This window comes from Dermacentor silvarum, chromosome 1 (genome assembly GCF_013339745.2).
Source record: "Dermacentor silvarum isolate Dsil-2018 chromosome 1, BIME_Dsil_1.4, whole genome shotgun sequence".
NCBI classification, from domain to species: Eukaryota; Metazoa; Arthropoda; class Arachnida; order Ixodida; family Ixodidae; genus Dermacentor; species Dermacentor silvarum.
Genome location: NC_051154.1, coordinates 437,406,734 through 437,430,782, shown reverse-complemented (window position 1 = coordinate 437,430,782; position 24,049 = coordinate 437,406,734). Strand labels below are relative to the sequence as shown.

Here is a 24,049-nt window from a genome sequence, read left to right as displayed (position 1 = left end):
TGGCCGCGGCGGCCGCATTACGATGGGGGCGAAATGCGAAAACACCCGTGTACTTAGATTTAGGTGCACGTTTTAAGCACAGGCGGTCCAAATTTCCGTAGTCCCCCACTACGGCGTACCTCATAATCAGATCGTGGTTTTGGCACGTAAAACCCCATAATTTTAAGATGCCGCAAAGTTGTGTTACCGATTATATATGTATACACACAGAAGAACGCTTCCTTACATGTTGGTATTACGGTACATTTTCTGATAAGACGTTTGTCTCATTTCCTGTCAATGACGTCTCGCGTGCTCATTCGCCGTGGTAGCTCAATTAGCTCAGGCGTTGAGCTGCTGTGCACAAAGTTGCGGGATCGTATCCTGGCCGCGGCGGCCGCATTTCGATGGAGGCGAAATGCAAAAATGTCCGTGTGCTTGCGTTGTAGGGCACGCTAAAGAACACCAGGTGGTCCAAAATTCATCCGGAGCCCTCCACTACGGCGTGCCTCATAATCAGAACTGGTTTTGGCCATAAAATCCCAGAAAGAAGACTTGTGCTAGGCACGAAAAACGTTTCTTTCTTTTTTGTTACTATCAACAAATACTTCGATTTATTCATGATGTTGAACATCCTAAACTATGCTCATGAAATACACGCACACAGACTTTGAACATTAGTCTGCCATAAATCAGCGTTCACCCGCTGGCAGCTACACAAATGGCATACTATACGTAGTCCCATTTAACGGGCGCTTAAACCAAAAATATCTGTCGAGGCATTCTTGAAACGACCGCAAAACCTCGAGCGCCAGCCTTAGTCGCCAGTAAATTTTCTGTCTCTGTCAAAACTATCACGGCATTTTCGCCGTCTCTTTTATGCCTCGGAATTACTTTGTTGAACAGTCGTATATCTCTTGATTTTTAAAACTTGAACGTGGTTCTCAAGAGATCATGATAAAGGGCTCTATCAGTCTTGATTTTAATGCTCGACTCTTCACCTTTATTGCAGTTCTAATGAGGAACTCTCCGACTCCTTCATGCGTCTCACTGTAAAGAAAGAACATCGCTTTGACATTTAACAAAGCGTAGCGAAGACATTACAGGCGATTTTTAAAAAGGGGGCAAAAGATGGCATTAGTCATGTTATCTAGGCTTGCTAGAAACGGTGGGACACATGCGCTTCACTTACTGGGGAGCGTATAGAAAGGTATAAAAGTGGTGATGAAGAAGTTTCAGAAGTACTGATTTCGAAGAATAAGTCTCAGTCTCGATTGTACAGCCTATATGTGTGAAGTCAGACGTGTCCTTGAATCCAGTCATTTTGAATGCTTGAATCATCGGACGCACAACGAAAATTTTTTTTTAATTATTCCTTGCGTTTTGGTGAAGGTCCGGAGTCCGGGAATTCGGGTAACAGGAATGAGCTCTTATTAAATAAACATGCTGTAGGAGGTCCCCGAACATGTGCTGAACCACTATAAAGTGGCATTTCCCTGAAAATGTGGATCCAAACAAAGCAACAAATAAATAACAGGTTATATCTGTGCTGTGGCTCGCTCCAAACACCTGAAAGGAGTACTGACAAAAAATTTTCGAACTTGTTTTTTCTGCTGTAATAAGTAGCTAATGACCCAGTAATCCCGGCGCGAAACCTCATTTGCTTCAGAGCGCTACAGGTAATTATTTGGAGTCTTCTTTGCAGCGACCAGTCCACGTTTCGGTTTCAGAGAGCAACGAGATGGGAGAAGAGGGACTGTAAACACAGTGAGCACGTGATCGCACAAAACTGTGACGTGTTCAAGCCAGCGCGCTCGCAGGCGAGCGAGCTTCGTGTTGCTAGTTCGTCTGCTATGCCTGCACGAGCTTTGCGATGTCGTCGCCGTCCTCGTTTGCGTCGTCCAGCGGCGACTATTTCCTCCAGGCGGGAATCGCCACCGTATTAGACGTTGTCAACCACTTTTGATTCGATCCACCACAGGCGAGCTGGCGATCGCTGGGAAACCGTATAGGCCTAGCTCGCTGGCCGTCTGATCCGGGGCCGACGGCCCTTGCGATTCGTCCGCAGCTCGTAATAAACCCCCCATATTCGTCAACACAATCAACGTCTGCACATTTATGACGCTCATAACTGACAGTACAATAAGTTTTGCCGACGGCGTTGGTAGCGATGAGAAAACACGTTAGCAAGGCGAGCCGCTTCGTAGAGACGATTGCTGCGGCGGCTGCGCTGACCGCTTGTGAGCCAAAGTCATGCCAAGGATTAACCATATCGCACAACGTTTCATAACATGCACACTCTCGGGGTCACTTTATTCTAAGAGTTATCTCGTGTCAGAAACAATTGAGCCGATTTTTATGCCGCCGTCAGCGGCGAACGAGGCCAGCGTCTCGACCAGGGAGGGGGAAAAAAAAAGCACCGGGATGATCGGAGCGGCGAGGAACCTTCTCGCCGGCCTCGCCCCGAAGGCAGCGCAAACTCGTGACGTACCTACGGCGGCGTAGCGTTTTCTTGGTTATTTACAATCCCTCCTTGATGTCAATGTCGCGAGGTGCTGCGCTTTGCGGGTGGCTGCGCGCACGTACTTTAAAATTCATTTTAAATATGTTCTAAGCTATATTCGCCGCTGATCTTTTGTAGACGATATGTCTGTGTCCACCTAAATCGATCTCGCGAGTTATCTCGACGTCAAATTTTTGTGTCAGTACTCCTTTAAACACAGTAAACCGCACGCCTATACGCATTATACGCACGCCTAGGACAGCGCTTGAGTGCGTGTGGGGTGAATAGGGTGAATACGCGCGTGTACAATTAAGGAACGTGTAGTAGGCCCCGTTACGGTCTGATAAGCAGCACGGGCAAGGTGGGCGAGAGAAATGCGCGAGGTGGATACGGTATCTCTTTTGCAGCGAGAGCTACATTGTCCCGGCCACGGCGGCCGCATTTCGATGGGGGCGAAATGTGAAAACACCCGTGTACCTAGATTTAGGTGCACGTTAAGGAACCCCAGGTGGTCCAAATTTCTGGATTCCCCCACTACGGCGTCCCTCATAATAAGATCGTGGTTTTGGCCCGTAATTAATTTTGGCCCGTAATTAATTGTTTACATTGGCCGTATTCTTGCAGTTTCGCTGCGGCCGGTCACCGCACCGCGAGCTGAGCCGTTGCCTAGCAACCACCGCAGCTGGCAGTGCCCTTCGCCGCGCCATCTGGCATGACGTCAAAGGAGGAGCCGGTGAAACCGCGTTGCAACAACAGAGGAGGAGCCGGCGTTGCATCGTATATATAGAAGGGGCGGCTCGGTGGGATTCGTCGGCATATATGGAAACTGAGTCGGAGAGACTGAAAGAAGCCAGGCTTCGTCGTCGGAACGAAACCAAGAGGAGGCAGCGAGCCGAGGAGACGGAGGAAGAACGCGCCGCACGGCTCGAGAAGCATCGTAAGTCCGAAGCGGCCAGGCGAGTGGATTCAGATGAGGATAGCACCCGAAACGTCTTCATGTCACTGGACTACAACCCCTTATCCTCCCGCCTCACCGACCATCGTCTTTGTGGCAATTGAGAAACAACAAGATGAAGACTTTCAAAATAAATGCGTTACACTTTAAAAATGTCTAGTCTTTAATGTAACCATAGCTTAACGAGAGGTAACAACCAAACATAAACACTCAGACGTACGAAGCTAAACGATAAAGATGTAACCATAGAGAGAACCAAGCTAAACCATAAGATTAACCGTACCTCTCACTACGCACACCCAGGCATAACTGAGTTGAGCCACAGCCATTTTTTAAATTTTTATTTTGCTTTTTTGCCCAAACGTGTCCACAACGTTGGGGCACGTTTTTTATGGACGTGTCCGTAAAATCGGCAGTACTGGTCGGAATTCGGGAATCTCGCGGATAGAATGGGGGAGTTGGCAGTGAAACAATGTGAAGTAAGAACAGCGCTGGAAAAACAGTGACTTCCTTCTCGGTTCTTTCCTGTCCTGCGATGCTCTTTCCTGACGCTTTTTTTTCCTGTCCTTTTTATACTTCGTATAGTCACGCGTCCTGTTAGCCCAATAAAGTCCCCCACTCCGTTGACCTGTGTGTGTCCCTTTCTATTTTCATTTACATTTTTTTCTGTAATCCCGCTTCGGGCTAGGAAACTAGCGCGACCCAATGGACCATAATGAAGTTTTTCCATCCATCCATCTAATACGATTCGACTCTCGCGCTGTCCTCCTCCATAGCGAGCTCGTCCCTTTATCGGGAGACATCATCATCACTATAATCAGGAGCGCAGCTGCGCACGTGAAGCAGAGAAAGACGAGAAAGCGTTCTACCCAGGATCGACGGAGGCCAGGGCCGTCAAGCAAGCAAGCAAGCAAGCCAGGGCCGTCATGTCCTTCACCAAGGAAGATGAGCTGAACGACTCGCAAGTGTCCGAGCTTCGCGACTTGTTCTTCAAGTTCGACACGGAGCGCACGGGGACGGTGGCCTTCGAGCACGTAGACGAGATACTGCGAGCCGCTGCGCGCGTCATCACTGACCCCGAGTTCAAGAAACGCGTGAAGAGCACCGTACCCGGCGACCTCGGGAAGAAGGTAGGCGCTCGCAATTGAGCTACAGCACTATACTAGCGGACAACTTTCTGTGGCAATGAAGGGAAAGCTACGGAGACAAAGCGCGCACAAGTTAGAGTGCTTCTGAACGGAGCGCCGCCTTTTAATCCACGTTGATTTAGGCTGGGGAAGAGAAAACATTAGCACCTTATTAGCAAGAGTTAAATAAGACAGAACACACCACAGAGTGTAAAAGTTTGCTTATTTTGCGGCTTTTTCCTTCTGTGCCGTGCCAAACGCGAAACCGTAGCCCGTGGAAGCTGCGTCGATTCAGCGTTTCTTCCGAGCAACCAAAGGCACCGTCAAACGGACTACTTGGCGCTGTAACACTTGTGCAGCAGCCACGCGCCCGTAGCTTTCCCTTCATTGCCACACAAAGTTGTCCGCGAGTATAGTTCTGTCATGACCGAGAGTATAGGGGCGGGTATGTTTCTGAGCTCTCCTCGCGGCGTACAGTTCCAACGGAAAAAAAGATTAGCACAAGTAACTGGTGGCCGAAGCGGCACATTCCATTTTCCAAAGGAGGGGTGGTCGTCAAAAAGCGTGCCATGGTTTTGCCGCTCCGGCCGCCAGTCACTTGTGCTGGGACTCCAGATCGGTGTAACACTTCTAACGCGAGAGCCTTATAAGGGCCCCGTGTCGCAGAAAATCCGGCGTCGGTGTCGGCGTCGGTGTAAGCATCGGCGTAAGCATCGGCGTCTGGCTGGCTTAAATAATCATGCCGAGCCACATTATCCCGAACCACCCCGACTGGGCGGGCCCTTCGCGTGGCGCAAGGCGTTAGTGAACATAAATTGCATTTCTCAAAGTAAAATCCGTCAGAAAAATCGTCAAGTACGACGTAACCACAACCTACAGACGGGATAGCGTCGGATAGCGTCGGATTGAATCTACGAGAAAAAAACCTGATAAGCAGCCAGAGATCTGTAGATGATATTGCCTTCCATTCTTGAAGGCGAAGCTTAAGCGTCCTCCATTTCTGATGCTGTTTCGCTTCGCTTTGGTTCTACGCAACATTGAGGGGAATGTTGAAAACCGGGCATATCTAAATTTTAAACGGGCCCCATGTCGCAGAAAATACGGTGTCGGTGTCGGCGTCCACGGCGTCCAATAACGCTATCGCGTTCCACTCTTAAACGCGAAGCTTAAGCGTACTCCAAGTTTTTAGTATACACTATTGTCACAACCTGACCTATACGCTTGCATTGCCTAAGCCTGGTGAGGAGCCCTTTAAACCAACTCTTTTTCCTGAACGTCCTGCCCTCACTGTGACCCGAGCTCACGTTTGTCTCACCTTTTATTTAGTGGTAAAATAATATTTCACGTATTTAGTGATTGCTTGTATTCGTTTCATTACGTAATGATGCAGAAACAGGACACGCTCGGTAAATGACAGCAAACTGCCCTTATGAACAACATTATCGGTTACCACCCGGCACTGGAGTCGCTTTACATAGCGTCATCTCTTGGATGGGTGCGAGTCCGTACAATCGAGTCGGTAAGAGGCCACGCCTGATGAATCGATATTTATTGCATTGCAATGGGAGTATCAGCCTTACTATATCGGGGCCCTGTAATATGATGCATTGGCTTGTGGGTTATGTAAGATGTGCTGCGCCAATGTACGAAATGAAATTGCGCGAACATTTCATTATGCAGCGTCACCTTATGTCCTGCTCCGGTGTAACTCTTGTCCTGCTTGTTTGCTAATGGACGCAAACAAGCCCGGTTCTGTCTAGGGTTAATAAAGCAATACACTGAACAGAGATGTAGATGAAACAACAGAAATGATATTATTTCAACTAAAGGTACAAAGAGAAAACCTCGCTTAGTCAAAAGGTTATGCATGCGCACATCAATCCTTTTGGCGGACTTTTCTTTTTTATTATAGGGTGCTTTAGAAATAACATCGTGAAGCCGATTTGCGTATGCGCAAGCACAAGCTTCTCTGTGTACGCCTTTTTGCGTTCTTTTGTACCCTTGCACGCTGTAGCGTTCCTCATTTTGTGACCCCACTTTCAAAAGCATCCCACTGTGCCACAGTAAAGGTCTGAATTCTTGTGATAGCTTCAAATTATTTTCACTAACGTTCTTATACCGACGGATGAATGATAAAAAAGGCATACGAGCTGCAACTAAACTGAGAGTGTGAATTTTTTCAATCTACTAAATTATCTGGCAGGCAGCCGATTGAACATCACGGCTAAGTGTCGCCATAACTTGAAGGGAAACAACACTGGCGCTCGTGCTATTTGGTATTTGTCTCTGCTCTGTTCATCGCGCTATTTTATCCCTGACAATGTTAAGCCTCCACTTCTGTGTACCCTTCTGCGGAGCGACTCTTCTTGCTGTTACTGCAATCCATAGACTGTGAGTCGTGTACACCGCAGGTGCAGTTCCCAGAGTTCGTGGATCTGGTGCAGAAGTGCACGCGCGCGTTCAGCCCCCAGACAGACCTGCGCGACGCGTTTCGGGTGTTTGACCGCGATGGCCACGGCTTCATCACCACGGCCGAGTTGCGTCACGTGGTCACCACGCTGGGCGAGCGTATGACCGACGAGGAGGCTGACGAGCTCGTCCGGGAGGCAGACCCGACCAACGCAGGGCACGTGGACTACGAAGAGTTCATCAAGACCATCACTACGCCACTGTACGCTGTTGCCGCTATCCTTACATCTATGCAGTGTGGTCAAATTGTTAAATGGAACACTCTAATGTACCGCTCTTGCTTCACGGGCAATGTAGCTACTAGCTAGTGCCGACTGAGGCTATGTCCATGCACTGCGCAGGCGTGTAGAAAGGTGCATTAGCAACGAGTCATCTGCTAAGAAACCGAGCCACTTGTCAAAAGAAAAAAAAAATTCGCAGAATGCGGGAGGCTGTAGAGCGCACCGCGCTGTACAGCCTCCAGCATTTTTATTAATATCGTGCAAGCGTCAACCGCACTGAAGTTGCTAAACCACACGCCATGTCAGGGCCTTATAACGGCGAGAAGCAGTCAAAGTCCACTTCAGTTTGAAGATCGCCTGCGGCGCTGTACACTTCAGGAGGACACATGCCGTCGCCGAGTTACTGCGCAGTGCTTTTTAGAAGAAATTAATAAATTATTAAAATTGGAAGGCGATTCAATCTCCAGTTGCAGTCGATCAGACATAGACTTCTTGAGTGAATTGGGGGTGAGATAGGGGGCGTAGTCACTGCGCACCGCACTTTATCGCATCATTCGTCACGTGAGAGGAGTAGGACGAGGGTCGGACTCATTTTTTTTTAATTTTGTTTTGCTGCACTATCGCCGGGATCAGCTCACATTTTCACGTATGAAGACGTGCTAATTAATTTTAAATAATTATTGGAATTTAACCTGTCAACATTACAATCGGATTGTGTATGCGGGCCCGCCTTGATTTAGTGGGATTATCGCTTCACAAGGCCTTATCGGCTGGCGTTCTGACAGATAACACGCGGAGGGACGTTTGCGCGAAGACAGTGAGGCGGTGCTTCGCTGCTGAAACCCCGTCCCGACAAGTAATGCCATGGCTACTAAATTTGCAATTTACGAATTCTATCGGGTGAGACTGCAAGGCGTATCCATTTGAAAAGAATTGCGTCGATGACAGCATTTACGAGATATGGGCCATCAAACTCGTGGTAAAAATTCACTGTTGTTCCACTTACTTTCTTTAACAAAATGTCGTTTTATGCATTGAAGCACAACAGTAACTTAAACGTCAATGTATTTATCCCCAAACTTCGGGAATGGATATCTCGAAACTGGTGTCGTCCAGAGAATTCGTTCCAAGTGGATCCGCCTTGCGAACTCCCCCCGGCTAGCATTTGTAAATTGCAATATGTACCATAATTAAGGTATTTAGTTAAAAACGTAATTAGTAAATTTTTATTAGTCGATTATGCATTTCAAAAGTAATGTCCGCCTCTTCGAGTAGTCCAGCTCATGGGCTAGAATTGTGCTACCTGCCAGAGGCAATGTTTTTAATTTTGAAACTGTTCGCTAATACACCCGGTACACACACAAGTGACACTCAAGTTGCTTAGAAGCTATGTGCAGTCTAGTGAACATTAAAAAAAGAAATTTTTTCCTGACTGAGATATGAAATGGATGCTGACACAAAAAGGTCCTAGATTATGAATTTTTGCAAACTCGACTATCAGTCTAGTTAGAGCGTCCTTATTTCTTGTCAGAATGGCACGACTCTGACAGAGCGGACGACACCCACACGTGCTGCGGTGCAATGTTTGCCAACCATCTCGACCATTTTTTTTTTTTACGTTGTTATGTTCTCTGAGCCTTTCCTTTGGGCAGCGACCTGTCTGTTCCACGTAGTATTTGCGACAGGAGAGAGGAATTTGATATTCTACGCTCTCTGTAGAGGCCACATAACTAGTTTTGTGCCATTTGTTGCAGTATGTCACTTGCAATATGTCGTACCAACAAAGCAGAATTTTTAGCCTTCTCAAGCTTCACGAAAACTTCACTTCATAAAGATTCCAAGATGTGCGTTCGACCTGCATAATTGTTTAGTTATAACTGTGGAAAGCTGTACATACTGTCAGCGAGAGATCCTATTGCCTAATATATTTTCGCTATTGTATTTTCCGAATATACGGAAGCTGGCGACGAAAATACTAGTAGCTTTGATGATGGCACTCATCAATGATGCTGTGTTTTATTATATTGTGTTGTACATGTTATTCTTTTGCAAGACTCATGTTAAAAAATTCACCGACGATTACGATGCTTCCTAATGCTAAATTTGAGTGCAGCTGTATACGTGTTTTCATTTCGCGATATATTGCCTCGCGCGGACAAACTGTCTCGTGCGGCAGGTTGCAAACGAAGCGAAGTGTGGCGCGACTGCCTCGCAAATCGGTGGATCGCGAGATGAAGCGTGTCGGTGACGCGTGGGTGCGATTCACAGTAGCCGCCGCAGACAACCTTCGCTCATGCAGCGCTTTGTTTACATTCAGAAGACGCGCTTTTGTGGCGCCATCTCGTAGCTATCATCGCCGCAAAGGCCCTCGTGCGTGGCACTACGCTTTTCTTCTCACGCTTTCACCATACCCTCCTCCGTTTTCTTCCACGCGCACTCTTCGCTCTCAGTAGAGTAGCTGTCTGGGTCAGTTGGTACATACTGAATAGTAAAAACCAGTCAAAAGACGAAGGACAGAGAAGAGACGTGGCACACACAACGACTGGTATTTATTTATTTATTTATTTATTTATTTTCGATACCCTCAATCGCCGAGGCTTTGTAGAGGTGAGTGGGTAACATATAAATAAAGAAAAGAACAGAATGAAACATGCAGCATTATACAGTATTAGCGACAAATTGTAAAAGTGAAATGGAACCCGCCGTGGTTGCTCAGTGGCTATGGTGTTGGGCTGCTGAGCACGAGGTCGCGGGATCGAATCCCGGCCACGGCGGCCGCATTTCGATGGGGGCGAAATGCGAAAACACCCGTGTACTTAGATTTAGGTGCACGTTAAAGAACCCCAGGTGGTCCAAATTTCCGGAGTCCCTCACTACAGCGTGCCTCATAATCATAACTGGTTTTGGCACGTAAAACCCCATAATTTCTAAAAGTGAAATGAAATATAACAGAATGGTACTAAAACAAATATAACTGAACTGAACAGAACAGAAATAAACACATCATGCTATACAATACTAGTAGCAAAATATGAACGTAACAGAAATTTCGGAAAGGGAGAAAACATGAGAAAAGAAACGTGAAAAAGCAAACGAAATTGCAGGCATCGCGACACGTGTAAAAAAAAAAGAAAGAAAGAAGTGGGGAGGAGAGATGCATGATATGATTAAGCAGTGCTATCACATTGCATTGTATGATTTCCAGTCGTCGTGTGTGCCACGTCTCTTCTCTGTCCTTCGTCTTTTGACTGGTTTTTACTCTTTGCTCTCGCCGCTTTTTTCGCCCCCCGCTGCGCCCCGCGTTCACTCTCATCTTTCGCTGTGCTCGTTCGCTCAGTTACAAGGTAGGATGCCAACGTTCGCCGCAGGAACGGGCGCCTCCAGTCATGATGATGATAAAATGAACCAGTTTTACGAAGATGTTAGATGACGAATGAGAGACGTACAAGCTCAGTATACTGTAATCATGGGCGTCTTCAATGCAAAAGTGGCGAAAAAGCAGCCTAGGAAACAAGCAGTTGGCAACTATGGCATTGATTCTAGGAATAGAAGTGGGGAGTTGTTAGAATTCGAGGAAAGGAATAGACGCCGAATAACGAATACCTTCTTCAGGAAACGCAGTAACGGGAAGCGGATGTGGAAAAGCCCTAATGGAGAACCAATAAATGAAATAGATTTCATACTCTCTTATGATCACATCATAGTGCAGGATGTAGAAGCATTAAAATATTACTGCCTCCAAATTTGCCGCATGATAAACTGCCTCCAAGGCGCTAATAAAAAGTTAATAATTATTTGTTAGCATTCTGATACTCAAGCTATTAGCGGCAAAGTATGTCCGCCTAGCCAAAAAATTGGTCTGCAAAACGCCACCTTAGATACGCTCGTAGCCTTTTTATAAAATCTCTACGTGGTCTAAAAAAACACACCCTGTATAACGACGCTTAGACAAGAGTTCGTGCCGATTCTTAAGGATAAAACGTAAAGTAAACAAGTTACGCATCAAAACAGACAATACCTGAGTGCTTGACCAGCCGATAATACGAGCGCATGTTTTGGCCTGGCATTACATTGTGCGTCCTTGTAACTCCCGGCGCCGTGCCCTGTCACCCTGGAGATACGCCGACATACCTGCTCTGACAAAAATAGGCGTGCACTGCGCCCCCCCCCCCCCCCCCCGCTGAGGTATCGTGCGGTTTAACAACGACATACTGGGACTATGCGACGCCGTAGAGGAGTACTGTGGATTAATTTTGGTGAGATTAGGGTCTTTAACGATCACCTCAATCAATGTTCTCGAAGCGTTTCTTTCTCTCGCATTTCGTCTCTGCCCAAACGTTGCCACTGAAGACAGAAATCACATTCACGACCTATTGCACAGCTGCAGAACGCCACGGCTACTGAGCCACCGCGGCGGGTATTTCATCGCCACTTCATTGTCTGTGTACTTCATTCATCACTTCATTGCCGCGTATTGTCTGTTGGCTTCTGATGATTACATCTGAGACGTAGAGAATTGACGTGCCGTATTAGTTCTTCGATGTTTCTACGCGCAGTCCACCCGACCAGTATGGCGTGCCGCCCAAGAAGAGGCCGCCGCCGAGCACAGAATTGCAGGAGCCTGGCCCCGACGACGTGACGCCGAGTGCGTCAGGCATGCCAGCGGAGAGGGCGTCCGTGAGCGTGGTGTCCGAGACGCAGCCCGCGGGCAGCGAAGTGGCCGTCGCGGCCCCGGCACCCGCCGAAGGTGGAGACAAGTCCGCCGCATCATCAGCACCATCATCCGAGCATCGCAGCGAACACAAGTCCGGCCAGGGTTCAGGAAAATCATCCGGAAAGGGATCTGTCTCGGGATCCGCCAAAGGGTCAGTCTCGGCCTCTGCAAAAGGGTCCGCCTCGGCTTCCGGAAAGGGATCCGCGAGCGGATCCGCAGCCGGCTCCGCAGAAGGATCTAAAAAGTCGTCTCGGAAGGGTTCTGGTACCGGGGACAGCCCAGCCGCTCCTGCTGTTTCCGGCGGTCCTCCCGTCGAAGCCGTCGTGCATGATGCGCCGGCCGAGAAGAAGGACGGTCAGATGGCCAACAAATGACGTCCACGCCGGTCTCAAGTACGTGGTCAACGCATGCATAGTCCTTACAGCAGAGAGGAATCCATTTTATCATACAATACGCGCCGGCCGGCCGATAAGTCCGCTGCGCATGTACGCTTCACTTACTCGAGCTGTGGTATGCGCAGCTGTATAGCGCAGGCAAAATTATTGTTTTAAAAAGACTCGGGAACATCATTCAATATAAATAGGCGGCTAAAGGGCACAATTATTTTTACCTCAATGTCTTAGACTTGGCATGGAAAAGAAAGTCAAGAAAGGTGGTAACCAATTACGGAGTCATGATTTGCCCCATGAAATTTTCCCTATATAGGGCAAATTTTATTCAAGAGGTGGAAACAAGAAATCCATGATGATTTACAAAGACGGCAAGCTAGAAGTCAGGCTAAAAAAATAATACACTAACACAGAGGGCAGCGCCTTCCTATTTGAGGCTCCAGTTAGAATTAGATCCTCAGCAGAAAATGTCCGGAGACAACTCAGCACATTGTAATAAAATTCCAAGATATTCACCCAGCCAGAACCATACGGAATGCCCCGCTTAATCCCGGAAGCGCTGAGATTCCATTACTGGACTGTTAATTGGTCAGGGGTCCATATAACAGGCGCCTATGGTGAAAAAAGCAGGGAAGGAACGTAGCCGGCATAGTCAAGCCGAGGTAATTTTAAAAATATGGAGAGAGATAGGCAATATCCTAGACGGTAATTGGCTCACGGAGGCTAAACGACTATTTGCGCCACACGTTTCAGAGAGGGTGCCTTTAAAAACATTCTCTGAGCGTGCAGCTTATATTTTGCTGCTGTCCTGTTAACCTGCGGTAGTGGCTAGTATACTGACCTCTTCTCTGACGCGCTTCAAGATTACCTCTTTTTTTGACGGTCTTAACTTTCGGGCCATTGGCATCAACCGAAACGCTTTTACTGCGGCAGCAAGGGTACATTCCAGTTTTTTATTTATTAATAATACAAGTAACTGCGCACTCCGATCTCATACATCCCTTCTGTTATCGATCTTCACCAGTGAATGTTAGCGGGTGCATGCTGGTTCAAATCGAACTGTCGTGCCTGCCCTGCTGACAGATTTCCTTTTTCTTTCTTCCTTCACTTACGACGTCCAGTGAGCCTGCTGTGAGGTCTTCGAAGCAGGGTACGAAAAACTGCGGCACGGTCCGGAGAACGAGTACCTTGGCGGTACCATGGCCGATTCGACGACGTCGGCTGCAGTTTCCGTTGCCTTGCCAAGTCCTGCTTGGGAACGCCTCGCGTGTACAGCGTCAGAAATAAAGTTACCAGTCTTCACTCTCAGCACGGGATTATGACTGACGATATATATTCAGAGCGAATGAAGCTGTAACTCAGGGCACGTTATCGAATGTCTGTCACGTCTCTGTGGCAATGGTAGCAATCACTGTGCCGACGCTAGTGCCACTTGTACGTTATCGAAGTGTACGGCACTTCGCATACGCAGTTAGCGTTTGTGCATGGGACCAATCGGGACATTTATCTCTGAGTAATAAGTTGCCGTGATACATGAGTTTCTCTTCGGATGAGCTGCCTCAACATAACGATGGTAGGGCATGCGGAGAGCTCAGCGGTATATAACATATATACTGTCATCTCTCAGCATGGTATATATAGAGCATGTTATCAAATAATGCTGCAGTGAACGCCATAAGCGTTCCGCATCATAAACGCATCACCAATTATCATTAGCGTTAATGCTGCGCCATCTGCAAGGTGCACATCAAAACACTTCCACGGGTGAATGGGGTCCCTCTAGGACTAGCAGCGCCGAAACAAACAGCTGATCTCGATTACAAAAACAAAATATCGCTAATACTTTGTTCTCAGAGTGAGATGCGACGACCCGATTGTCCACTTTACCATGCATTAGTCACGACGAAAAAAATTATCAATGGCGAATTCGAATTGGAGCGTGCAGTCTGGGCTGGTCTATACAGGCGGTCCTGAGTTATACGGTAATCCGCGGCGGCCGCGAGTTACCCGCCGTAGTGAGCGATATAAGGTGCGCATACGCACTGGGCCTTGTTGAGACTCGGGTAGCGTTTAGGCCAGTGATCCTTCAGCCAGAGGGATGAGTACGTCCGGGAGTAATAGCGAGAGAAAAAGAGAGACTACATGTCTGAGCACATATCAGAACACGTCAGGACACCCAACTGCACTCAAGGTGTCTCCTTATAAAACATCGGTCTTCCCTAGTTGACCCGGCTACGGAATCAGATGACCTTGATGCGACCAATCAGAGGGGTCGTTTTGTTCACCGAACTCCGCCTCTAATGTTGCACCTTCGAAGCAAGGACGAGGCAATCCGGAAACAGGGGGTTCACACTCGTTCCACGAAAGTCGGTGACTTGTTTCTTGCCCTCCAACGGTCATCTTGCCAGGGTCGGGAGAATGACCTTCACGCTCATCCCTGCTTCTAACGAAGGGTGGCGGTTGTGGTCGGTCGCCTCTAAGTGAGCTTCTTTGTCCGAACGTCACTGCCGCTGTCGTGCCGCGTCGCCAGGTAGGCGGCCGCTGATGAAGGGGGTGGAATCGGGGGAAGCACCCAAAGAATGCGCACTGCCGAGTTGGGGCGCTTGTTTGCCCGTCTCGTCGGTGTCTGGCACTGTCGCCGTCTGGGCGACGCTCATGAAAGGGCCTGCCTCGATGGGGAACAATCAAAGAATGCGCCCGGCCGATTCGGGACGCAACAGCCTAACGTATCTCGTTTTACGGCATTGTAGCACGCAAAGCTAAAGCTCTCCAACAATGTAGCGGCGTATTGGCGTACACGTATCCAGGAACAGCCGTAGTTCTGACGACACGTTGTGACGCTGTCGTTTACCAGAATGCTTTGTAAACGTTAATGGCTGTATTACATGGATCATCGAAATAAGATACAAACGTACCTTATGGCTGTGTTGCTCCCGACACACTTGCGCCGACAGGTGCGATGTGCGACAGTGTCATTCGTCGTGAGATGAATCACGCGCATTTCGTTGAACACTTATTTCTTGTCTACATTTTGCGGTTCTCTTCCCTATTATTCACTCCTTATGCTAAAGCATCCTGATAAAGCGGGTAACTTTTTGAGAAAACAATCTGTCGAGACAATATGCCTACATAGCGTTGTTTCGCAGTTGTGACCTTGTCGATGTTATGGTAGTTATTTCTCCTTTGCTCTCCAATGTCTGCTATATATTATTTAAAGACTATTGCAAATATAACTTGAAGATATCCAAAACAGTCAGCTGCCATGACGAGCGTCAGCGCAAATTAAAGCCGTTGAGATCTAGCAACAAGCATGCCCAGAAGTATTGAAACTTGCTTAGGCAGTTTATCGTCCACATACAAAAATCACAATGAAGTATTATTAAATGCGAAGCATTTCTTGGCCAACATTTGCCACTTTGGCAGTATCTATCTATCTATCTATCTATCTACTATAGGCGCCTACGTCTTTGTGCTCTCATGGTCGTTTCGTTAACTTTGTATGAACAAAAATTGGCACAGTATGACAAGAGTGTTTGATGAACACTAAAGCATGAAGACTTTTTGACAAAAGTTCCGAATGTGTACAGATGAAATGAACTCAAATTTCTTTACAGTAATATGTCAAGGCGACATGCATACTGCAGCCAAGAAGCCACAAATCGGCTTGACAAAGGAACGTGCCCCTTTTCCAAGTTTCAGCTGAGCGCCAGGAGCCAGCGGAGAACGATCTTCCTGGAAATTGTGTAGCTATAAATCTCCACCAAAAGCTACGCCCACAGTTCACTCGAAAAAAGTTTACACCCTTTGGGTCGTATCTTGTCCCCAAACAACACTCTAAAAAAGTTTATATTCTTTGGGAGGTTTAAACAATAATCGTCATCTGTCTTGTCGCATTTCCTTTCTTTAATTAACGCTGTGAGCCCGGTACTTCCTAATCACGAACGGCACGCGAGTTATCAATGTGACATTGCATTCTCGACAGGAAAGTAGCGAGCACGGTGTAAGAGAGAGTAGTAGTATAGTAGTAGAGGTTGACGAAAAGAGAAGAGATGCATGTTTCTGCAGCATTTATAAGGAACACGGCTTAGCATCTGAGGGGCGGGGAATGGGGGATAGAATGTAGGAAAAGTAGAGCAAGGGGAGGGAGAAAGTAGTTGTCATCGTCTTGGGTAGGGTGCCCTTACAGTCGGTCAGCCAGCATCGAATCGGAAAGGTAGCAGAGTCCGACCTTGAATAGCCTGCTGGGGCTGGGAACAGCAGGTCCGTACTGGAGGCTGAAGGCAGACCCATGCGGCGTAGTTGAGCCACCATGGTGGCTCGGTGTTGGTTGAGTGCGGGGCAGAAACATAGGAAGTAGCTCCAGTGTTTAGTCTGCCCCGCACTGTGTGCAGGCTGGTGAGTCAGTTCTACCCAGGTGGAAGCTCCGGGTGGCTGTCCAGCAGCAGCCAATCCGTAGGCGTAGCAGGAGGGATCTCTCCCTCCTTGTCAGTCCCCGGTCCGGCAGCCGTGTCGGGGGACTCCGCCTCGCCACGCGTGCGTCAGGGTGACAGCTCAGCAGCAATCGCTGCAAGGTGCTCCTGGAGTAGTCTGAGGCAATAACTGCCGGGCTGATTGCCGTGTCCATGCCGTGTGCCGCCTTTGCCAAGGCATCTGCCTCAGTCAGCATAGAAACACCCATACCTAAAGATGTGCACTTTTTCGTTATTTGGACGCCTAATTCTGAGCAGGTAGATGGTTTCATGCCGTCATTTCCGACACGAGAGAAACGCGTCGTCTGCTCGAGCAGACGGCGAGCGCAGCATCGAAGCCAGTCGGAGCACGCACCGGGTGCGCTTGAAGCCCCTCCATCCACGCGTCACCGCCGCTTTTGCTGGTCGGCGAAAACGCGTATGGAGGGGCTTTAGGTGCGCTTCATGCGAATTGTCGCTCCGTCTGGCCAGTTAAAGAGCCGCTTCGTGGTATCAAATCGCCGACGCTGCCTACTTGGGTGATCGGCAGCTTAGCTGCATGGTGTAGGGCGATGTGCGGGACCATCTCAATTATGATTCCCTTCGACTGCGACTGCAGAGATGCGCTGTGATCTGCTGTCTGAATTGGTCTGAATCTTCTTCGTATGTGGGTGCTGCAAGAAGTGCGTAATTGTGCTCTAATATTTGGAAAAAGTGCTTCGTACCCGGCTGCAATAGCGGCTACGCGTCCTGCAAGGAGCCGGTATCGCTCTTCAGCACTCCCAAAGGAGAAGCTCGCCTGGAAACGTGGCGAAAGGCCATTCCCCGTAGCGACCGTGTTCTCCGATCCATTGACGATGTCTGCGAAACGCATTTCGACAGTCGTTACGTCAGCAAGACGTGATCTGCAGAGCACGGTGCTGTCGTACTGGCCAGCACAACTCATCGTGCGGTTTTTTCATCAGATGCAGTTCCAACCATGTTTCCGGACTTCCCCAGCTACCTGTCAAAGTCCGTGAAGAGGAGAAAAAGACCCGCGAGCAGGGAACCAAAGGATACCTTTGCGAAAAAGATGCTGTCGATACCGTCGATACGGTAACGGTAACGCGAAACCAAACAACTGCAGAGCAACCGACGGCGGGATAGTCAATACCGTCGATACGGCCCAAGCTTGAAACGTACTTGCAACCATGCGCGTCTACCGAAGGCAACAAAGACATGCGGTGCTGGTTTTGTTCCTGCGTTGCTGCTAACTTTTTTGTTTTGACTTTTTTGTTTTAACCATTGAAGTGTGTGATTACGTGTTTCCTTAAACGAGATAAACGACCTGCTTATAATGCTGGGCATTACTTCTCTTACAATAAAAATAAGGAAACTGAATGCAGTTTTCACTGGCTATTGCACTCCTAACCATGCCGAAATCGATTATAGCACCCCTCAAATTGTGTCGTGACACTTTGCAGATTGAGCAACGCAAAACTAATTGTACTTGTTGGCAGCTGTGGAGGCTTATCTAGTGCTCTAGGACTCCTCTGAATGCATGTTACACGGTACTCACTTTGGCACTTTTAGTAAGTATGCAATTATATTGCCTGTGTTTCTCGTAAATATCAAAATTAGAGTCTCAACAAATTTTGTTCAACGCGAGGAAAGAAAACCGAAACTAGGGCCTGTGTTAGGCGGATCCAAAATGATCCAAAGCCTAAACCATCAATTTTTTGGTGCCATTCTAGCATCCATTCTAGCCATAGAGTTAATATACTGACTCTAGAGGACAAGGTGCCCATAGGGCCCATGCACTGAAATCGGTCACGGCAAGAGCGCCGCCATTATGATACGCTGATGTTTCCAGCTCCTGAAACGCTTGCTAGACTTGGCGATAGTAATCAGTTTTAATCTGGCAAGCTATAGCTTGTAGTGTGTGTGCAGCCGTGTGCGCGTGGGTGTGGGAGGTGTGGGCCGTGCAGCCGTGCAGCTGGCATTTCCGCAACCCAAGGATGATCCTGTTAAAATTTCCGGCGATATGTGGTTTTCAACGGTTACGCACTAGCGAAAATACCATAGAGCTGTTAAGGCTACCCTGTTTGCTGTCGCAAGTTTCACTTGACGAGCAATAGGTAAAAAAAAAAGCTGTACTGTGGTGCTTCTCGAACGATTGCGATGAATCACGAAAGCTGTCTACTCGCGTGGTGTCCTGAACAAGTCAGACACGTTTACTTACGTGTGAAGGGAAATGCCAGAGCCCTTTATAGGTTTAGTCTTGCACAAAAGGCACGAAGGTGCCATCGCGTCAACCGATGTCGTCTCGCGATCACATCTCAGTGCTAAACTATAGGCTCCGTCCAGTGAACAGAGGGCGCTACAACCGAATACGGCGTAAAGCTATGTTCCCTTGAAAACTGGCTAGTCTGCCGTCCGCCGAGGAGGAGGAGCACGCTTACCGAATGACGCGGGAGGTGGCGCTTCGAACAGTCCTCATGCTGGGGAGCGGCGCTCCGCTGACCAGCTGCGTGTCGTCGAAGCGTGGGCGCGCGTTCAGCGTAGTTCGGCTTGACCATTTCTTGCAATTTTTTTTTTGCTGCAGCGTAATTGTGCCCATGGCAAATACTAACCGGTTCGATTAACACGTTCTCACACGTGTTCGTTCGCAAAGGCTTGCTTTGCCGAGGCACGTATATCAAAGGAATGCATGGTACTGTGTGTAGGTTGTTTCTCAGGTGGCACGGCACCAACTGACACTGAAAAACCGGTTCGATTAACACGTTCTCACACGTGTTCGTTCGCAAAGGCTTGCTTTGCCGAGGCACATATATCAAAGGAATGCATGGTACTGTGTGTAGGTTGTTTCTCAGGTGGCACGGCACCAACTGACACTGAAAAAAACAGTTTACTCTTTTTTCAAAAATTTTATTGGCATGAGCATCAAAAAAAGAAAACTAAAACGTGGAAACGAAAGTGGTTATGCAAGCAAATCAATATGAAGAATTGCACAGGTAGGAAAATTATTTAAATCTTCTCATTTTCAAGTGCTTCAGCTGCTCTTTTTTTGCTGTTCTCTCATTGTTCAAGGACTTCACAAAAAAGCGCAGCCGTAGAAGAATGTAAAACTTTACTATTTGACAAGTAATTTGCTGTGCATGCTCTGTGCAGGTAGTGCAGGCAACTCTACCCGCGTAAGGAAATCGGCAAAATCAAGAATGCTTTGCTCGTGTAGTTTACTTGCGCTGAAAAATGTCGTGAAGCTGTTCTCAAGGACAGTTATAATATCCTTAAGAGGGCCCGAAGGGTACATCAGACCCCCATTGTCGAAATTTGATGTGAATTCAGAAGCATCATCATTTTTCACAGCATCGCACTTTTCCACAGAGAGCAGCAATGTACACTCATTACAGGAAGTCTTCCTCAGGATCTTTCTTACTGTGTACCCTGCCACATAATAAATAAGCATTTCATGGCTTTTTGCCATCACAGAAGACACGTGGTCCGACGAACTGATATTGCGCAAAGCGCAACCTTCCAGTGCATTTTCAGCATCAACAAACATTCCTCCATCAATCAAATTATCCAGTACAGCAACCTTGCTTTCCGTTTGTATCTCAGGAAGTGAAGCTAGAGCAGTGATAACTTCTGGGGCACAATTTCCTGATTTAGGTGGCTTTGCAATGTTATAAAACGCCAGTGAACTAACTATCACTAGAAATTGTGCTGCAGTTGGATGGTCATTGGTTCCTGCAGACTGTCTGACAATCCCAAACAGATTCTCAAGTCTGTCCTGGCTCAAGTTTGCTGTAAGTATGTACTTGAAACCAATGTTCTTAAGGTATGAGACTAAGTTCAATGTGCTTTCAATGGTCACTCGGAGACCCTCCGCAGTAGTTGCACTCATGAAGCCACCAACTGTGGTCTTTGCATGCTCTTCCCATTTTGTCAGGTATTCCAGAAATTCCTTCAGGAACACGTAGTTTGGTGATGGCATGGACAAACCTGCTTTTGGTATTCGAGCAGTCATTATTCTTATGAGTTTGTCAATTTTTTTTTACAAAAATCTCTGTTGGCTCCACAAAATTATAAGTTCTTTCTAAATGAGAGCGATAGAGAAAGAGACCCTTGATTACCTGATCACCAAATATCTGAAAGGCAGGGGCAACCCTCATTTTTTCAAAAGAGTTGGGACGAATGTGACTGCTGGTTATCTTTGGCATCACTTTAAGTGAAACACTCTTGCTGTCCATTTTCCAGGCTTCCTCAATGGGGCCTACATGCACACGTCCTTCAGGAGTGTTGAACCCTTTTGACACAAATGCATTTCTAACATTCTTGATAAGATGGGGGAAGTCTGACAAAAAGTGCAAATGACGAGTTGCGTCAACTGGATGTGGAGCCTTGCATCGCGTGCTTGTAGCTGTACCTGTGAGTAAAGGCACACATGATAGAAGAAAATGTATATTACCAGAACAAATTTGTAATTTAGTTCAGATGTTACCTCTTATGCCAAAGAGCTTCCACATTGATCTGTTCCAGCTGGCTCCATCGCAGGTAACGTAGTCAACAAGTAGGCCAGCTTTTTCACAGAGGATGGTGGCTTCCACGATGATTTTCCCCAATGTATCGGATTTGACGTTGCTTTGCGATGCAAATACTCCGAGAACTTGAGTCCATTTCCCTAAGTAAAGACCCCAGAAATTGCTTCATTTCTCTAAAGCAATATTTGATATGCAAAAAAAAGAAGGAACCGTAATATTTTACCCTGAAAAGGCTGAAACAAGACCACCATGCCGTGATCAGACAACTGCTCCTTCTGAGATTCAGACGTGAATTGCGCCAGATCAACAAAGCCCTCCAGCTCACCTGAAAGGGATGCATTAAATTAAGCCAATGAAGCACGCCGCTGTAACATTAATGTATAAGTGCCTGAAAGAAACTTACCATTTGATTTCACATCCAGATGCTCAGACAGCTTCATTTCGTCGAACACAATGCCTCCATGACAAGAAAAACTATCCATATGTTTTGTCTTCTCAGCGAGGGCGCTGAAGATGTTCGGGTTGAACCCAAATCCAGTCCTGAAGTTCATTATGCGCTTTTGCAGGCATGTTCGCCCGGGCAGAGTGAGTATATTGTGTCGGCGTATGTGTTCATATAGCCTTGGACTTCTCATTCGCATTAGGATGCATTCTATAAGCCATTCATCAGCATACTGCATTCCCTTTGTGGACCTTCGCTTTGCAGCTTCAAAGCAAGTTCGAACAGCAAGCTGTTGTTTACAGGGAAGGCCTCTGATTCTTTTCTCGAACTCTGTTGTTGACAGTTGTTGTATGTCTGCTTTCATCCGTTCCACTTCTTTTTGCAGCTTTGCCGTCTTTTTCTTCATCAGCCACACAGCACGAGTCTTAGAAGCAAGCATTTTTCTAGAGGTACTCGAGCTTGCTTTCTTTTTCCTGCGGGAAATCGTGTTTTGAGTCAATTTTCACAGATATTTACAAGCTATGCACATTGATTCGGAAACAACAGCACAGTTTGCAGCATAATAATGTCCATTAAAAGTATCAAATGATTTGCTCTGCGGCTTCAGTCCACTCCCCGGGCACAAATTGTAATTTGCGACATTTTTCAGCAGTTCTTGAACTTCTATTACAGACTGCAGCTTTTCTTCCTGGAACTTTTTTCCGCGGATATAAACAAATGCTCTTACTGGACCATCTTCAGCGCCACTGAACCCACATGAATAATGTCCAACGATCCATCGTCGCTTTTGTGGCACTCAGCAAACGTAATGCTGTCTCTTGCATCACGAAAGTGAACTTTAGTCCAAGGGGGTGCAACTTGAAGCTCAGCGCATTCTAAAAACACAGAGCTACCGGCTTGTCGTTCTCCTAGCTCCACATGTTCACACGCAACCGCATCAGCATCACGACGCTGCCTTTTTGCTGGTGGTGGTCGAGGCCGAGAAGCCTGCTCGCATAAGTTGCGCTCTTTTCTCTTCTGAGGCAAAGGCTTGGACAAGTACTTAGGTGCGTCCGGAAAAATAGTCGGCACAGCCTCCTTGACAAGGAGTGGTACGTCCCTCGGAATCTCTTCCACCTTGCCCTGAATAACTATTTTGAAGGTGCGCTCGATGAACGAAGGTTCAAAATGCCTCTCGCACACAACACACGCGTCGTCCAGCGTCTTGTCACCACGCTTTATGTTTCGCGCCCATTGCTGCAGTCTCTCTGTCTCTTTCGGTGCACGAAAAAGGGAGTGTCTTGCACGAGCGGTATCCGCTGTTACAGCCCGGTACGAAACACATGCTATCGCGCTTCTCGCGCTTTCGCGCGGACATTTCGTTAGCTCGAAAAGACTAAGCACACAACACAATATAAAGCATGTTCCTCGCATCGTATTGGAAAGAAAGCACTCGTGATGAGGTCCAGGTAGTCCAGCAAACACGCCGTCGCAGTTGTGGTCGCAGTAACACAACGGACGACCCGCAGCACCACAACACAACACAGTCAACAAGCAGACGAGAGCAATGCGCGGGTGACATGATGATGATGATGATTTATTGGCATCCCCTTTGAAACGGGGTGGCGACAAACAGTCACCTAGCCTGCTTGATTTAATCAGGTATACTACACATGTTCTTTATCTCGCATTTTTGTATACCTTTTTCAAAAATTTAGCTTGTACCGCTGCCTATGATTTTAAGAGATCAGGTCGTATCCATCTTTTCCCTGCTTTTTTTCCACCAGTACTCTAATCGTCTCTTGCTGATCTCTACGGCTGATCTGTTTATGTTTCCTTCCACTTTAAACCCAAGCGCTTCTGGGAGTTGCACGTTACCTACGGTTCTCGCTGGGTGGATCCCGTCGCATTCCATTAGGATGTGCTGAGTGGTCTCTGGATCTTTACTGCAGCATACACATGTCTCATCTAGTTCCGAATATTTGTTCCGATATGTTTTCGTCCTTAGGCAACCGGCTCGAGCCTCAAATAGCAAGGCACTGCCCTTTGTGTTATCGTACAGATTTTCCCTTCTAATTTCTTACTTCTCATTCTTGTAAATCTCCATTGTCCTTTTCGTTTCCATTCTTTGCATCCAATTCACGGTCTCTATTTCTCTCACTTTCTTTCTGATGACCCCTGGTTGTCTATTTACAGTTTCGATTATCCTGTACTTGGTTGCCAACTTCCTTGACCTCTTCCTCCATTCTGTGTCCACGCTTTTCATGTAGAGATACTTGTGCACTTTAGCCGCCCATTTA

General features: G+C 47.4%; 1 protein-coding gene and 1 pseudogene across 1 annotated transcript; one reads left to right on the top strand and one right to left on the bottom strand.

Annotated features, from left to right (window-relative positions):
• Positions 1–4,305: 4,305 nt before the first annotated feature.
• LOC119448668 (period circadian protein) lies at positions 4,306–13,645 on the top strand. The gene is made up of 4 exons (XM_037711901.2): positions 4,306–4,567; positions 6,976–7,235; positions 11,811–12,360; positions 13,479–13,645. Exons 1-3 carry the CDS (start codon positions 4,364–4,366, stop codon positions 12,340–12,342), a joined length of 996 nt encoding a protein of 331 aa, XP_037567829.2. The 5' UTR covers positions 4,306–4,363; the 3' UTR covers positions 12,343–12,360; positions 13,479–13,645.
• A 6,162-nt stretch (positions 13,646–19,807) lies between these two features.
• LOC119448657 (uncharacterized) lies at positions 19,808–21,879 on the bottom strand (annotated as a pseudogene).
• Between the last annotated feature and the right edge of the window lie 2,170 nt (positions 21,880–24,049).

Excerpts from the sequence above, each read along its gene's own strand:
- LOC119448668 (XM_037711901.2), top strand. The coding sequence starts at position 4,364 with ATGTCCTTCACCAAGGAAGATGAGCTGAACGACTCGCAAGTGTCCGAG. Across the intron at positions 4,568-6,975 it reads CCGGCGACCTCGGGAAGAAG|GTGCAGTTCCCAGAGTTCGT; the intron begins GTAGGCGCTCGC and ends TGTACACCGCAG. Across the intron at positions 7,236-11,810 it reads AAGACCATCACTACGCCACT|TCCACCCGACCAGTATGGCG; the intron begins GTACGCTGTTGC and ends TTCTACGCGCAG.